This window comes from Lycorma delicatula, chromosome 10 (assembly GCF_047948215.1).
Source record: "Lycorma delicatula isolate Av1 chromosome 10, ASM4794821v1, whole genome shotgun sequence".
Classification (NCBI taxonomy): domain Eukaryota; kingdom Metazoa; phylum Arthropoda; class Insecta; order Hemiptera; family Fulgoridae; genus Lycorma; species Lycorma delicatula.
The window spans coordinates 45,315,032-45,333,454 of NC_134464.1; the positions used below are offsets into that span (position 1 = coordinate 45,315,032).

An 18,423-nucleotide genomic window follows, 5' to 3' on the forward strand; every position below is an offset into this window, starting at 1 on the left:
AGCGTTCGTGGTTTGTTGCTGTAGGCTTTTTCTTTGAGGTAACCCCATAGAAAAAAATCCGCCGAAATTCAAATCTGGAGATCTTGGTGGCCACAAGCCTCGACCGATAACACGATTACCAAAGAATTCCTCGACGAAATCAGAAGTTGAACCTGTGTAGTGCGATGTCGCACCGTCATGTTGTAGCCAGCAGTGTCTGTCTTTCTCTTCCAAGAGTGCAATGAACTGAAATAAAATATCCTGATATCGTTCTGCATTAATGGTGTACTCGAAAAAAATAGAACCGATTATTTTCTTCCGCGATATCGCGCACCACACGCCCAACTTCTGCGGATGTAATTTTTTTTCGTGATAAACGTGGGGATTTTCAGCACTCAAAATTCTATTCTTTTGGCTGTTTACGTAGCCATCCAAATGAAACCGTGCTTCATCTGTGAAAAATAACGAATCCATAACATTAATTCCCTCACACAGAAATCGACGGAACCGTTGACAATATTGTAGCCGTTTTTCTTTGTCGGGCTCAAGAAGTCGATGAACCGTTTGAATGCGATAAGGTCTTAATTGTAATTGTTTGATCGCCCGATGAACAGTTAATTTAGACAAATTAATTTCAGCAGACAAACGTCTTATCGATTTATTTGTCGAGGAGAGTAATCGGTCTCTAGCAATACACTGAACGTTATGATTGCATTGTTGTTGCTATCGGTAGTGTTCTACTGCGTCGCCGCGATGTTCTATGTTGGGCGAGTCCATTTCAGTAACGAGTAGGGGAGTAAGTTTGACTTTTGAAATTTCATGGATGAGTGAGATTGATGGGTTACGTTTTATGCGGGACATTCTGTATATATATATATATAGACAATTTATAAACTATTTATATAGTTTTGTGGCTCGAAAATCTCCAAAACTACTAGATAAATTTCATTGAGATTAATAGATACTGTACTAGTGTATCTGAAGTTGTGCATATGAAGATTTGATGAATATTGGTTGAGTCGTTTCTGAGTTACGCTCAATTTAAAGTCGAAAAAATCTGAGGTTATACTGACTGTGTATTTTCCACACGCGCTTATGCAGCGAGTCACAGAGGTGAGTGCGTTGAAACTTATTAATTGTGTGTAGGATCTACTCGTTAATCGGTCGTACGTAGTGCGTTTTACTCCAAAAAGTCCGTTCGTTCTGACTGCGAAATAGTGAGGGCGTTGGAAAACAAAAGCTCAGGTCTTTTTAATAACCAACTTTTTGGAGTTGGAGTTTTTTTAATTACAGTAAAATAATTTTTTTTTTTTTTTAATACTTTATAAATCATATGCAATGTACCTATCAATTTAAACAATAAATAGACCTTATTTTAAAATCATAAAATCCGTATTTAAAAATTTATAATTAATTCGTTACTTTTTGTTTTTATAGACATATACACTAATAACAGGTATTAAAACATGAATGTAATATGCTATATTCTTTACAATACCACTAACCATGTTAATAGTAATCTTCAGTACTTAGAATTTATAGTAAGTGAAATACAATTAGTTTTCAAACAGTATAAAACAATGCATATACTATAATACAATCACGATTATTTCTTTTGTAGTAGTGCTAGCATCTGTTTATTTTGTTATTTTTACTATTGTTTTATTTATTTTTCTGTTTTACACTTTGTCGTAGTGCACGATTCAATGTTGTAATATTTATTTTAGTTAAAAAGGAAATAATTTAAAATGAATTTACTAAATAAATAAAATATCTCAATTTTATGTATATTTACTTATCATAAAAACTTTCACTTATTTAAAAAGTCAAAATAATTTTTAATTTCTTGTTTATCTAAACTTTATAAATTTAAAAAAATACTATACATATAATAAAATAACTAGATTCGTCCCTGCGCGCGCATCACGCAAAACTATTGGACAAATTCTGATAAAACTTTGTAGTTTTATACCTTACAGGCTTGGACATTATCTCCGATTTGAATTATCACTATACTCTTAATGGGATATTCATTAATAAAATAAAAAAAAACTGACAAAACAGTTGTAGCCCTTTGCTGCCACGCGGCTTTTTTCTGATACACGGTTCACATACACATACACACACAACTTAATTTAAAATACTTATCATTTTATTTAAATATAATAATTTTTTTTTGTTCAATGATTCTAACTTAAGGACACGCGCATATGGTACTTCATTCGCGCGGGTGTGGTGGTACTAAAGGTCACTAAATTACCTTTTTACTTCCTTGTGCGAAGTAAAGGAAGTACTGTGATCGCGAAAAATTTGGGTTTCCAGATTTCAACGGAAATATCCATTTTGACCATTCCCGAATCCATTTTGACTAATTTCGGCGTGACATCTGTACATATCTATCTCGCACCGCACAACTCAAAAACGATTAGCCGTAGGATGAAGAAATTTTTTATTTAGGACTGTTGTAACATCTAGTTGTGCACCTCCCATTTTGATTGCAATCGACTGAAAGAAAAAAGTCCAAAAAAGCTCAAAATCCAAAAAAAAAAATTTGGACTTTCTCTTAACTGCAGTAATAAGTTCTCATTGAAAACTTTTCAACGATATATCATAAGTGGTACATAATTTCATTGATTACAGAGTTAGTTAAATAGAATTTTAATTAATGAAATATTTGGGTCTTAGGGGATGGCACATCGGTTGGAATTAGACTTTATCTCCTTTTTTATAATTCTTTTTTTTTTTAATTTAAATATATCGATTTATCAGTAATTATTAACCTCTTATTGTAAAAAAAAATTACGATGAATAATAATTCAACAATAACAAAAAAAAATAAAAAAATATCAGAAGTTTTTAATGAAATAAAATTTTATGTACTTTTCATTTAAAAAAAAAAAATGTTTGTATGTAATTTAATAGGCGGACAAGGAAGTCATGTGTTGTCCACATCAGAGTTTTTACACTTTAAATATTATTCATTATTTAAATCTATCGCTTACCCGTGACGTTACAACATAAAAGACGACTACAGCAGCTATCGTCCATGCTACCACTAGCGCTCCTTGTGGTGAGATGGAGTAATAATGACACACTATACCCACTTAGCCACTAGTTTATTTAGAGAATTTTTTAGGATGGTGGTGTGATTTTGCAAAAGAAAATTGGAAATATTATTTTTTATTTGTTAAAAAATGTGTCTAAGAAAAATAAGACCTTATTAGACGAAATCTTAACATACTGAGGGTGATCTTGCTCTACAGCCTCACCACCTTGGTCTTTTAAGTTGAAAATGTAATAGCATCAATGTATCATATAATTGTAGAAGTAATCTGCCCAAGTTTGGTCAAAATCGGTTGACTAGTTCTGGAGATATAAGATGACCTTTAAGGTGCAACACCTAACACAAACATACCTACGAACACCCGGAAAATTTTCATCCGGTTTTTTGATATTTTTGGGATTCTTTAGGTATCAAAACGTAAAGACCCACTGAAAACCACATATGCCTAAATTGGACCAACCTTTTTGTTTCATTATATTTCTGTTACCATGATAACAGAAAAAGATCTCTGAGTTTAAATCTAAATATTATTATGTGATTATTATTATTATTATTGTAATTAACTTTAAATTAGCAAATTTAGCAAACTTTTATGGATTTTGGTCGTTTATTCTGGCTGTTGATACTGGATTGTCAAAAGTTAAAAAATATGATTTCAAGAAAGAATAGTTTTCTTATTATTCAAAGTCTTCCAAAAGAATGACAGTATCTCGATCTTCCGAAACAGCTGACGTGTGTGATTCTCTGTTAGAACGCTACGCCCAGACTTGATGTACAATAAATTTACAATGCAAGTTGTAGTTAAATTCCTCTCAATTTCATACTGACGTCATTTTACCTTGGTGACATAAGGATAGAAGTAGCTTTAGCTAAAAATGTATAGGTTAAATACACCGATCATAAACACATTGGGCAAAACAGAAGATTTTTCATACTTTCACAAACGAAAAGGGAAACAAAACGGCAATATTTTGTGGGTTAGGAAAGATTCATCTCCAGTTTATCTCCAGTTTAAGAACCACGGAAAGTGCTAAATGCAATGTTGAATAGAAACCATCCTAAATCCAAAAATTTTCTAACAATATAAAAGCCTAAAACAGCGTCTTTCAAATGACTTCGCTTGAAATTTTATCGTTATTATTTTCAACCATGAGAATAAAATCATAGCGGGAGTCCAGGGGCCGGAGCTCCCTGGGTAGATGGAAACAGTGAGCGAAACTCGCACTGACCGACTAGTCTTCAAATAATTGTATTACCTGATTTATATTATATAAAAAAAATCTTTCTAGTCTCATTTTTAAAATATTTATAGGACAAATAGAAGAATTAAAAATTTGGATAAAGAAATAAAATTCTATTAAAGAATTGCTTTCCTACCTACTGTGTATATGGCTGTTATATTGATAAAATTTATTATTAACCATTGAAAGTGCAATAGCTTTTACAAAATTAATTTTGATTACTATTGTTATATAGTAAGTTAAAAATAATATTTTTTTATGATGTGAAAATAGTTATATTTTTAAACAGACTCTCGTTTTCATTTCTAAATAGTACTCTGACCTGGTACGGGTTTATTTTTTATATTTACGAATATGTAAGTAAAGTATACTTTAATAAAAACTAAAAGAAAAATGACGTATAATCAAACCAGTTTGGTATCGGTTTTAGAGAGAAAAAAAACGGTTTAAGTGTTTTAAACTTGTTACAGTGTAATTAAATTCCACGGTAAATATGCAGTGACGTCATTGTATAAATACTAATAAATTAAAAAGTTTGATAGTGAATTTTTTAAATTTACTTTTTTTTTTTAAATATGAAGTGCAATAAAAATATTTTACTGTAAACGTTTTGGCGTAATTTAATAGAATATGGTATTCATTTCATTTTTTTTTCATATTTTTATTAAAAAATTAATTCCGACTCAATAATCCGTTATTTGAAATTTTTGCCATTTGAATTACAAAATATTCGTAATTTTTACATAAACATTAAAATGTATACTAAACTACGCTATTAATTTCTCTTTTTTCTGCATCTTTATTGTTTTTATGCTATATTAGCCGGTCGGGCTCATTCACCCTTCCAGTCTAGCCAGGGGGCTCCGTCCCCTGGACCCGCACTGCGTTCATTGTCCTTATTATTGCGAGAATAATATTCATAGATAATAAAAAAAAGCCAGTTGAATTTATAAAAACTATCAGTGTATTATAATTTCTTCAAAGCAACCGTTTGGTCAACACAGTACTCGAAACTTTCTGAAGTATTCGGATCTCAGAATAGTCGGCTCCCCTCTCAATAGTTATAGCTGGTTACCTGTCCTTCCTACGGATAAAAAAGTACTTTGCACGATTCTTAGCGTTACCTGACAAAAACTGCGAGAAGGTGACAGTATGTCGTTTCTCGGTTTTTGAAATAATTTTTTTTATTTAAAATTTTTTACTTGTTTTTGAGTATTTGTGGAACAGTTTGTTAACAACATAATCTAAAGAATTGGCTTCTATACAGCATTTACAGCTTTTCTCTCTAGAGTGTAATATTTAGTTATTGTTCTTACAGGAGATTCTGGAGCAAGCCCGTTGCGAAAAGCATTGACTCTCCAAATGGAGACTAACGATTTGAAGGTTTTTGCCCTCATGACTCATTTATTATCATCGATAAAGCAATTTTGAATGAAAACTAGAGGTACTTGAATGTAAAGGGCAAATTACGAATTTACGCCGTATACCGTCGCACGTTTAAAGATACCTTTTTCAGTAGCCCAAAAAACTGTTGATAAATAAAAACGAAATTTTTTTTAGAAATTTTAATTTCAAATACTTTAAGTGCTATCTGAATATGATTTGCCCAACGGTTTGGCCATAATAAAAGTGAATATCGACAAGGATCATAATCCTGCCGGCCTCCATGGCGCAAGTGGTAGGGTCTCGGCCTTTCATCCGGAAGTCCCAGGTTCGAATCCCGGTCAGGAATGGGATTTTCACATGCTACAAAAAAAAATATCATTCATCTTATCCACTTAAGCAATACCTAATGGTGGTCCCGGAGGTTAAAAAAAATAAAAACAAAAAAAGGATCTTAATCCGGTTGTTAACGCAAACCACTAAAACGGCCACCATCTTGAAACGGTGAAAGATTTCGTAATGGTAATAGATGTGTGCGAAATTTCAATTCAGTCTGTTAAGCAGTTTTTGTATGTCGAGAAAATTGGCAGAAACGACAAAAATTTTATTTATGTGACAAATAATGAAATATCTAGTATTAGTACAAGTTGAAAAGTAAATGTCAGAAGATATGATGTTAAAGATTATTGAGAATACTTCAGACAATATATGTGATCGGAGGATATTTCAATCAGTTTTTATTGGTTAATATGTTTTATTTATCAGTAGCACAGAAAACAAAAAGAATTAAGTTTAAAAAAAATTTTTTTGCGTGGTTCAGCACAAGACCGAATTTTCGTTATCGAACCCTTTACTATTTCGCAATCAGAAACGCACTGATTTTTATAGTACAATGCCTTACACACGTTCGATTAAATACATGAATAAATACGTACATTCGATTTTTTTAAATTTTATTGCGTAGACAATATACAAAACAAAAATTAAATAAGACAACTTTTTTTTTTTTTTTTTTAGAAAAAGAATTCGGAGCTTCCGTGTCTCCGTGGCTCGAGTGGTAGTGTCTCGGCCTTTCATCCGAAGGTTTCAGGTTCTAATCCCACAGGCGTGGCATTTCATATGCTACAAAAAAATTCATTTATTTCATCCTATAAGCAATAACGGTGGTCCCGAAGGTTAAAAAAATTAAAATATATTTTTTTGTTACGAAAATTAAATTATTACAAAAGTAATTTGATGAAATAATTAAAATAATGAATAGACTTTACACACAAGCATCACGTTTAAACTCGTTTACCAGTTTGATTCGCTGCATAACCGCGTATGAAAAAGTATACCAAAGCAACATAACCTAAAATTAAGGTTAAATTTTTTATCTTCTTTAATTGAGCGTAACTGATGAACCACTCAATCAATTTTTAATCAAATTTTCACATACATAACTTCAGATACGCTACTACGGCATTACTAAATTTCAGTGAAATTGATTTAGTTTTGAAGAATTTCGAGCCACAAATCTTTATACATCAATATTGTTTTTGATATTTTTGAGTCTCAAAATTTTATATATGAGTGTTATTTTCGTAATCCCCATACTTCAAAACATAAAGGAAATTAATTTTCACCCCGCAACCTCACCATGCGATCGAAAAAATAACTCAAATTGTGATTGTGTTATCTGTTGTTGACCTTAAATTGAGCGTAACTCAGGAACTTTTTTTCAACTAGTCCTCATCATATTTTCGTATTCACAACTTCAAATAACCACCAGAACATATCTAAATTTCAACTAAATTGTTGTATTAATTTTGGAGATTATCACGTCACAAATTTTTATACCTAGGTATGTTTATATATATATATATATATATATATATAAATAAGGAAATTATATTTTATTTTAATTGAATGGCTTTTTCATATCTCAAAATGCATAGACAATTCAACTTCACCCCCCAATCATACCGTGCTATGTACTTTTCTTTGAAACGTTTGTAAAAAAAACACAATAAATGTAATTTACAGAGCATCATTGATAAGTTACCGGAAATCTACATATAGATATATATCCATATATCTACATATGGATATATATATATATATATATATATATATATGTATATATCTAGAGAGAGAGAGAGAGCGAGAGAGAGAGAGAAAGACAGAGTGGCACAAAAAACGGGAACTTTTGAATTTCCTGTCTGCACCTTCCAAACTATCGTTGGTTTTGTAAAACATTTTTATGACGAAAGCACGATGTAAACCGTTCCACTGCTTCATGATGACTGAGTGGCAAGGTTGTCTTTGCATAAAGCAGTGCTGCCAACTGTTCACGGCTGCCACTACGGATTTCAAAAGTTCCCGGTTTTTTGTGTCACCTTTTACATATATATTTCCAGTGTTAGAAGCTTGTTATTCCTAAGAACGAGAACGTTATTCAGGAATACTTTTCCATTACGTTAATGGCAAATAACATATATATTTATAAATATTTTTTTTTATGTTCCTAAAATGAGATTATACGTCTAAAATAAAAATAAAAAAATACTCCGATGATTTAAAGTCATTAAAATGACATTTCAAAAATATAAAAACATACCGCAATATTAAGTAAAAAAACAACAGTTTTCTTTTTTGAATTAACGATTTAATAATTAACAAAGCTGCAATTTTTAAACGTAATTTAGAATTAAAAGAAAAATTCTAAACGAAATTTTTGGACTTACTTTGGTAAATCTATTTTAATAAATCTTAAATACACAAACACAAGGCTGGAAACTAAACGTTTCAAAACTTAAGTTTTGAAGGATATTTTTATCTTTTTTTTTTATGTTAGAGCTTCTATTTTAAGAATATTTACGTTACAAATTTATCAAAATAAAAGGCTAGTCGGTTTTTTTATGTTATGAGAAACCATTATAGAAAGCCAATTAGTTGCCTAGATCTTGAGTTACGGGTTATTACCAACAATTCTTTTCTTTGAAAAAGTGTAAAATATCTAATTAATGCATTATCCATATTAAATTTTAACCAATATTAAGAATATTTGTAGAAATTTAATATTTAAAAAGAAATATGTTTAATTTTAAGTTGGTGTAGATAATTAGACAATAAAAATAATTAAAACATTAATTAATTCATCTTTACAATCTTGTAAACCAATTTAAACTACTATGTAATAACTGTGATATTTTAACTGTTTTTTTTTTTATTAGTATATTTTGTTTTATTAGTATACTGACCACTAGAAATCTCTTTCCACAAATTAATGTAGAAAAAGATTTGTAGTGGTTTTCATTATGAACTATTAACCTCGTAGTTCAGTTCATCATACTAATAATAGAATGAAAGAAAATCTTAACGATTAATTTATTTTATAAAATTATTATTATTATTCTACTAGCTCCTATCCGCGGCCTCGCACGCGTAGTTATTAAAATGTAACTTATAAAAAATAAGTTTTTTCTATAAAAAAAGAAGTAGAAATGTTTAATCGAAATAAAAGATTTACACTTTTCACAAATCATACTACACATGGTTAGGACGCCATATTAATTTAGATAATTAGTTCCATATAATTTTTTTTTTTTTAATTTATTTTGTTTGTATATAGTTCTATTTTTGTGTTTATTGTGTTCTGCTAAGTTTTATGTTTCTAAAAGTTAGTTTTTGGTTTGCAACATTTAATTAATTTTTTTTTGGAATACCTTCTGGTTTGGGTAACCTATTGGGTTGCCTAGGCTATTTTGACAAACCTTTCTTTCTTTTATTAACAATAGTTTTTGAAGCCATAAACTACATATTTGTGCTGGACTAGTGTGTAAACGATTATTTGAATTTAAAAGCAAGAAAGTAAGCCAGAAACAGTATTTCAGATACTTTGAGGTCTTTTGCTCCATTGCTAAGGAGTGGTTGTTTACTTTTTCTTTTTTTTTACTTACTATGGATCAGTTACCATCAGCTGATATGACCGACGAAGGGCTATCTTATTGTGGAGGTTATCAAATAACATCTAGAAAATGTAGTCCAATACCGTCGTCGAATCGAGATTCGAGGAGGGTAGCATGTAGAAAATTAATTAAAGATGATTTAGCAAACAATCTATTGGGAAATTCAAGCGATAATGACAGTGTAATAATGGAATCCCAATTTACTTCTAGTAAGCCACCGAGTTGATCTAGTGGTGAACATGTCTTCCCAAATCAGCTTATTTGGAAGTCGAGAGTTCCAGCGTTCAAGTCCTTTTTTTTTAAACGGATTTGAATACTAGATCGTGGATAACGGTATTCTTTGATGGTTGGATTTCAATTAACCACACATCTCAGGAAAAGTCGACCTGAGACTGTACAAGATTAGACTTCATTTACACTCATACATATCATCCTCATTCATCCTCTGAAGTAATACCTGAACGGTAATTCCCAGAGGCTAAACAGGAGAAAAAACCTACTTCTAGTTCACTGGAGAACCATTCCTATTCCGAGAAAACAAACTGCAATTCATAATCTTAGCAATGTATTCACTAATTCTTTATATTTATCAACCTCTCTTTAATCTTTTTTTGTTTCCTTGTCCTTACTATTTTCTTTCTCTTCATATTTGATTATTCACCAAATAATTCAATAATAAAACTGAATATTTTACACCGTGGGTCGAAATTAACATTTATAACCAGTATAAAGGAGTTAACTAAATCGAATAGTTTAATTATTATTAACGACAATTATTTATACGACAAAAAAGAAATCTGAAACTTTTGTTAATCAGCAACTCACGAAGATACGAATAATAATGATTAGTAATACGAGTATAAAGGGACTTTTACTCTTTCCTAAGATTGTAAAATTTTTGATGGTAAGATTGTTGAATTAATAATTGTATAAATATTTGATGTTAATAAAAACTAATATTTCAGCAATTTTTTACGATAAATTAGAATTCAGTAACAATTTAAAAAAATTTAGAAGTTATTAATGAAATAAAACTTTATGTACTTTTCATTAAAAAAAAAAATGTTTATACGTAGTTTAACAATCGTACAAGAAAGTCATGTGGTGTCCACATCTTATATTTTCAAAATGAAATATAGATAAAAATTTTTTCTCTCGTTTTGAACTGTTAGTGTGCAAAATTTCATCACAATCTGAATAAAACTGTAGATCTGTTTAAAGAAAACGGACATACAAACTTTCTTCTATATATATATATATATATATATATATATATATATATATATAAAGATGACCACCAGCCTGTTTAGTGGTTAACTCGTCGTCGCGAATTTTCGAACTCGAAATTTCTGAAGTTCAAATCCTAATAAACGAATTTTTATACGAATTTGAATATAGGCAATGGATTCCGGTGAAGTACGGTGGTCGGAGTTCAATTAATCTTAACGTCTCAAGAATGGTAATCCAGATTCTGTACACAGTTACACTTCAATTACTTGTCATGCATATCATTTTAATCTCATTGGGCCTTGGAAGGGGATCACTTATTGTTTATTATTTGAACAGATTGCAAGGTACACATTAGGAGAAAAAAATATCAATACATCGATTATTTGTTTATTAATATACAGAAATAAAAATAAATAAGATTTAAAAAGTTTTTCTATTTTCTGAATTACATTTTTTTCAGTAATTTGTTGTTAAAAATTAAAGATCCATAATTTGTAATAATTGAACTACACAAATTCATTTAGGATTCACGTATATTTTACTTTTAATTATAGTTAATTATTATTGTTGTAATACAATTAAGGTTAAGAATATAAAATTAATATAGTTTAAATTGATTTACATTTATTTATGCTTAGCTAGAAACTAGAATTTTCTCATCAATGCTTTAATTTTAAAATCAGTAACAAAAAAAAAAAAAAAATAAATAAAATAAAATATCAGCTTTTATAATTTTTAAACGTTATTATAAATAATTAACCTTATTTAAATTTTTACATTTCTTCAATCAGTAGGTTTATTATCTATTCTAAAGAGACTGTACTTAATAGCTTTACTGTTGCACTTGCTGTACTACTTCATTTTTACGGTAAAAATTAAGAACATCTTAAAATAGTTTAAGTTTTGTAAGCAATCTTGTAAAATTTCAATTTAAAAATTGAAGAAAATTAATGAAGTATACCTTTTTTACTACTTTTTATTACAATGCGAATTTCCTCGTATAGAAAAGTAAAAAAAAATAAATAGTCTTTTCAATGTTCAGTGTAGTCCTCTCGAATCACTGCTATGTAACGGTTTGATATATTTTTCTCAATTATTTTTCTATTGTTGTATTGTGTCAGAGATTTAAAACAGCATACAGTATTAATGGTACTTTATTTATGGTGATAAATTTGTCAAAAATTCCAAATTTTTTAATTTCAGCAGTCTTTTATCTGTATTTTGTAAGAAATATATTTTCATTTTATTTTACTTATGTATACATATATACAATATTGATTAATTTTTTCATATATTTCAGTAGTTTTATTTTTACTCATATTTTGTTAATTAATTTTTTTGTTATAAATTTTTCCTTCCATCTTGATTTTTTTTTGTGGGATTGCGTACAATTGAAAAATATCTAATGTATAGTTTAAGAATTTTTCAGAATATATATAAAATTACGTGCATATTTTTTCCTAATTTATTTGAAATGAGGTGCTTTTATTTTAAAAAAAATTTATCTCTCTGTACAAACATGTAAATTATCTGGCAAGTAAATCTATTGGAAAACAGCGATGACATTAGGCGACTAAAACTTTTCCATGTGTTGGATCTGGGAGATATAACTACAGGAGTGACCGGAAATAGGAACCTAGGAATCGGAACACAGGATGAATCCTGTTTCTGTAGAGTGAACGTCACTTTGATAGTCTAAAAATTACAGCTATTTCTACTACCGACGAATATCTGTTTTACTATAGTGTTGTTTTCATATATTGGTACGGATGGCACTGTTTTTATTTTTGTTCTTTTAGACTATGATTTATTTGTAGTGTTATGTTAAGTATTGAAGTTTACTTAACGTAGAGTTATAAAAGTGCTCTTTCTATATATGAGGTGTTGACTCATTTGTTCGCTTTAATGAGGAGTTTCGTCGAGGACCTCTGTTCACGAGATTATCATGAATCAAATTTACTTGTGATCCCTTATGAGGTACCGATTGTAAAATGAAAACTGATTGGCCAGAAAAAAAAAAAATATATACATATATATATATATATATTACATTATTTATATATTACATTAACTAGGACCTAATATATAATTAATTTTGAACCCACAAAACAAGAAAAAATATTATACTAGTATATTATATTACCCACCAGGTTGGTCTAGTGGTGAACGCGTCTTCCCAAATCAGCTGATTTGGAAGTCGAGAGTTCTAGCGTTCAAGTCCTAGTAAATTCAGTTATTTTTACACGGATTTGAATACTAGATCGTGGATACCGGTGTTCTTTGGTGGTTAGGTTTTCAATTAACCACACATCTCAGGTATGGTCGAACTGAGAATGTACAAGACTACACTTCATTTATATACACACTCATACATAATATCATCCTCATTCATCCTCTGAAGTATTATCTAAACGGGTAGTTATCGGAGGGCTAAATAGGAAAAAGAAAGAAAGGTAATTAATGATAATCCTGATTGTTCACCCAATAAAAAAAGGAAACTACTCGTTACCTACACCTACTTTTAAAAATTTATTTTTATTTAATGCAAGAAGGTAGAGATAATTTTTCATAAAGGTCCACTACAACCAAAATAATTGTAAAATGTTTGACGTTACTGTGTAAAGATAAGAATCAAATTTCAAAATTTATTAACTTATGTATTTTACACAATTATTTTTTCAGTGTTCTACAATAGGAAATTACTCTTAGCCAAAATTAACAAAAAAAAAAACAAAACTGTAATTTCTGTTTTTGTGCGTGTAAACGAATGAATCTTGTACATAAATAATAGGTCCTTTAAAAGAAATATATAATTTTAAACAGACACGTTTTAATTTTTTTAAATTACTATTATTTTAGTTAAAATATCGTAACTGGTTTAATTCGGGTACCTTCCTTCATTAGCCAGGTAATATTATTATTTCTGTTACCATAAACGTCGTAGATATCTTTGGGTTTCATAAAATTTTAATTATAAGCTAAATTGAAATATATATATAAATATATTAATATTTAATCTAATAAAAATATAATTAATACGTTAAACAAATATTAAAATCTTCATTCATGTTTTAAATTACAAATAATTATGTAATAATCTTTCGATTGTATAAATTTACATAAATGCCAGTTTATTTAAAACATAAATATTTTATTCACATGGTACATAAATTTGTTTTCTCCAACCAGTTTTCCAACTACTTCTGGGGCTCTCACACACTCTCTCTCTTCTCTGTGTGCGCGCGCGTGTGTATCTCTCTCTCTCTCGCTGCAGATATATGAATATAATAAATAAGTAAAATCAGTACAGAAATAAATAACAATTTTAAAGTCGTTTGTCTTCGATTTATCCATAAATTATTTTTGTAGCCGTTACAATATGGAAGCCAAAATACCAGTATATTATATAGCATATAAAAATTCAGCAAGACAGAAATAAAATTTTGATAAAAGTAAATCCTGTAATTTAATTTTAAATAAGTTAATGTGAAAATCTGTTATAAAATAAAATAATTTATTAAAAATGTCAAGGAAAGCATAATTTTCATAGCTAAAAGTATTATGTAACACAATGAAAATAATTCTGTTTTTTTGTATGATTGATATGTTATTTTTATAGCATAGAACAGCACGTTTGTGAACATACATTTAGACCACTGATTCTTAAACGTTTTCGTCCACCGCTCACAATGAGAATAAACATTTTCTAGCGCCCCAAAAATCTTTAAACTTACCATCTGTTAAAAATAATTATTATACTGCTGTTTATAAGATGCGCTCTTAAAAACAGCAATTGCAATTGTTGTTTTTAAACATGGCATATCCTATTTCTGAATTGAAACTTTTCACTTTTATATTTTAGTTTGAAATATCAGGAAAACATAATTTTTGCTTTTATTTTAAATCAGCCATCGCCTTCCTAAACCGCTTGAACGCCCCCAATTTTCAGTGGGCTTCTACCGTCTTTTGAACGCCTCCAACGTCCACAAGAGAGCGTTATCTCCCAATTTGAGAACAAATGATTTAGACGATTGAGAATTCTTTATTTACTGATTATCAGTGAATAGGAGCGTAAAATATTTATGATTTGACATCCAGGATTGTATTCTCAAATTTTCTTTTTAAATTTTTTCAAAAGAGATGTATGTATGTTTATTAATAACAGTGATTAGATTAACATTTTATTAATACACTTAAATATTAAATCTATTTATCCGATTTTGTTACAAATAAAATAAGTTTTATTATTCCATTAAAATTTAACAAATAACAGGACACCCAAAAATTTCACAAAGTGCTGACTGAAAGAGTATCTTAAGTCATCAAAAAAATAAATAACTCACATCGTTAAAATTAAAATTACATTTTTTTGTAGCAGAAACTTCAACCAACTACAGTTATATTGTTATTTTTTTACTTTACACATTTTATTTTTTTCGCGTATGAAAAAATGCCAAGCCTGGCCGATATTCAAACCGAGATCTATCCGCGAGAAGATAAAAGATGCTGTCACTCTGCTTTAGAGGTCGACAAACTCAGTTTTTTTCCTTTTTAATAACGTTTTTTGTTATTAGGTTTTTTTCTATATTCAAATTTACGATTCTTATTCGTGCTTAAAAGGATCTAATTGATTTAAAAGTTCTAAGAACAGAATGTTCTTAAATAAGTTAAAAGGTCGGTAAAGAGATACTCTTTATCATTAAATAAATAAATTAAGAAAATAAATTAAAAATTTAAAGAAACAGCTGTTTTTAGGTACACGTTTTTTTTTTTAGGAAACGTTAAGGTAATAATGCGGTTGTTTTTAATAATAATTTATTATAAAAAATAAAAAGAATTATTAAAAAATAAAATCTAATAAAATCATCGTATCATAAAAAAATATTAATCTAATTAAATAAACACATGTAATATATTTTTTATACTGTGAAAATTTATTTACAAATGATAATGTATTGTTTATATTTTGTTATTTAATGTTGCAGTGTAGCAGAAGTGTGGGAAGAGGCAGCCAGCGTGGAGCCGTCTTGGTCTGTAACCACGTCATCTGTAAATCAATTATATAAAAAAGATGACCGATCGGGAAGTAGCGTATTATCAGATATCGCTAACGGGATGAAGACAGGACGACGGTATTCGTTATCGGAAATTGAATATAAACAATATACATGTAGATCTGTATTAGTCGATAGCTTTAAATCTCAATCGGCGTATTTTTCAAGAGAATACGAGATAGGTAATAAAAAAGAGAGCCGTTTAGATCATAAAGATAACGGTGGTGGTAGTTTAAAATATCCGATAGATATTTTTAGAAAAGTTAATATAGTTAACAATGAGAGTAGATGTAGTAGTATCGATAATAGTAGTAGTAATAGTAGAGTTACAAGTGTGGAGGGAGACCGACAGAGCGCGTTGGCTGGTAGTTGTCCCCCGACTGCCTCCACGGTAGGTTCCGGTCGACGCACACACGAGTTCGCGCGCAGTGTTGACACGAGGAATGTGCATTTTAATTGTAGTAATGTATCGTTAGACAACGTGAATACGTTGTGCGATGCTGTTATAAATAACGGTCCCGAAAATTCGAATCGAATTAATTCTATTAATAGTAATAATAATTTAATTGAAAATCCGATAAATAATGAAACCGATGTGAAATGCGTGAGTGTAAACAAACAAGGGGATGTCATGCGACCGGTCAGGACACGACGTACCGGGGTCGTGACCTCACCGATCCTGGAACGCCGCGAATTTCCTTGTGTCGAACGACTTGTCGCGAAATATACGCAGTTAATAGCACAACAGATGGAACGAAGTCAAATGTATAATAAAAAAAAGTTGCACGCTAGCGAAGGCGATTTAAAAAATGTTATTGTTAAATCGAACGATGACGATAGTAACAACATGAAAGAAGAAAAAGAAGTAAGATCTGTTTCACAAAATCGAACGTATCTCGCATTACCTACGCCGAGACGAAGCAAACGTCGTTCCTCTTGTCAAAGCCCGAGTACCGTATCGGATGAAGGCTGTTCAGTCGCTCCGTCACCTAACAGTCCAACCAGCAGCGAGGAGGATGCATCTTTTAATAATAAACGTTCTGTTAGTTCCGATTCGGCTTTAGGTTTTTTATATAACAGTGATGATGATGAAAAAAAACGAAATAATGTTGTAAACGATACGATTGAACAACAACGAATCGTAGATTCGAACGAAGTTCAATCCGAATCCGTTACGAACGATGATAACGACGATTCGAATAGGATATCGAAAACGCATACAAATTTAAATAGAAGTGTTTCGATGCCGACACCCGGTTCACCTTATACAAAACTCGGTGGTGTTTTAACAGCGAGATCCGAAGTAACGCTTTGTAAAGAAAGATGGTTATTGTTAGAAAGTGGTAGTGAGTACGGTGCGAGTGGTCCGTTTCCGGAATCCGGTTGGAGTGATGGTTCTAGAAGAATTAGTGATTTTTCAGAATTTGATGGTTCGACTAGCGACAGTTTTAACGGTAGACGCGAATCGAGTGTCAGTGTTTTTACCGATGATGATGATGGAGGGAATCCGGGTTATAGATATTGGAGAACACCGTCCGTCGTCGTTAGTGATCATTCTGACGATCCGTTATTCGCTTCGTCTTCGATTACGTTAGAAGAAATAGAAAGGTTTAGACAACAATATCAAGAACGACAAGCTGCCGATTCGTCTTCCGATTGTAGTTCCTGGACTTCTGGTGTTAGTGCACTAGATGCTGATTATGCTTTGCGTACTCCGGAAAGGAAAGCGTCTGATTGTAGTACCTGCAGTACACTTAGCGGGGATGAGGATGCTACATGTGAACCGCTATTGCAGGATGTTCGTCCAAAAGTCAAGGTCAGTTTTTTAAAAACCAACAGGTTTCTTTTTAATCAATTAAAATTTAATTAATATACATTTTGTTAGTTATAACAATGTTATTAACATATGAATAGATTGAAAATTTTTATTGCTGATTTTATAATAAAATAACAAACCAGATAAATTTGTACAAAAAAAATTAACCATAAATTATGAACTACTTATTTATTTTTAAAATTAAATTTAACTAATTTTTTTAAGGATAACTCTAGAATGCATATGTTATTGATCGAATTTATTTTCACCTTTTTTATTTAATTATAACATTAAAGTAACTTTACAATCTGTTCAGAATTAAAATTGAACAAAAAGTAAATAAGTTAAATTTAGAATGAACATTAAGAAGCTTTTATATTACTAATCCAGTTGTTAGTAACTTAAAAATTAATACAGAAAAGAAATGAAATTGAAGAAGGCTACGTTAGCTGATTTATAAAAAAAAACACATATTCGTAACTGAATAGAATATTAAATCAAGAATATTGTTTCTCATTAATCTTGAAAAATCGCTGATAGTGTTATCCAATAAATTGACTGCCATATAATTTGGATGCCGATCCAAACGATTTTGATATCGTTGACTGATTATTTTCAACTAAAAGTATTAAAAAAAAAAATTATTAATTTTTTAAAATTTTAACTTTTTAAAATCGGCTCCAAATGAACAGTTTCTAAATTAATT

At 29.9% G+C, this 18,423-nt stretch overlaps 1 protein-coding gene across 1 annotated transcript in view; it reads left to right on the plus strand.

The window, feature by feature from the left end:
* The window catches only part of LOC142330848 (uncharacterized), a 224,095-nt gene extending 205,925 nt beyond the window's left edge, over window positions 1-18,170 (plus strand). The window contains exons 3-4 of the mRNA XM_075376314.1: window positions 15,833-17,717; window positions 18,135-18,170. Coding sequence (XP_075232429.1) covers window positions 15,833-17,717; window positions 18,135-18,170 — 1,921 coding nt within the window. The remainder of the gene's footprint in view (window positions 1-15,832; window positions 17,718-18,134) is intronic.
* The last annotated feature ends 253 nt before the right edge of the window (window positions 18,171-18,423 follow it).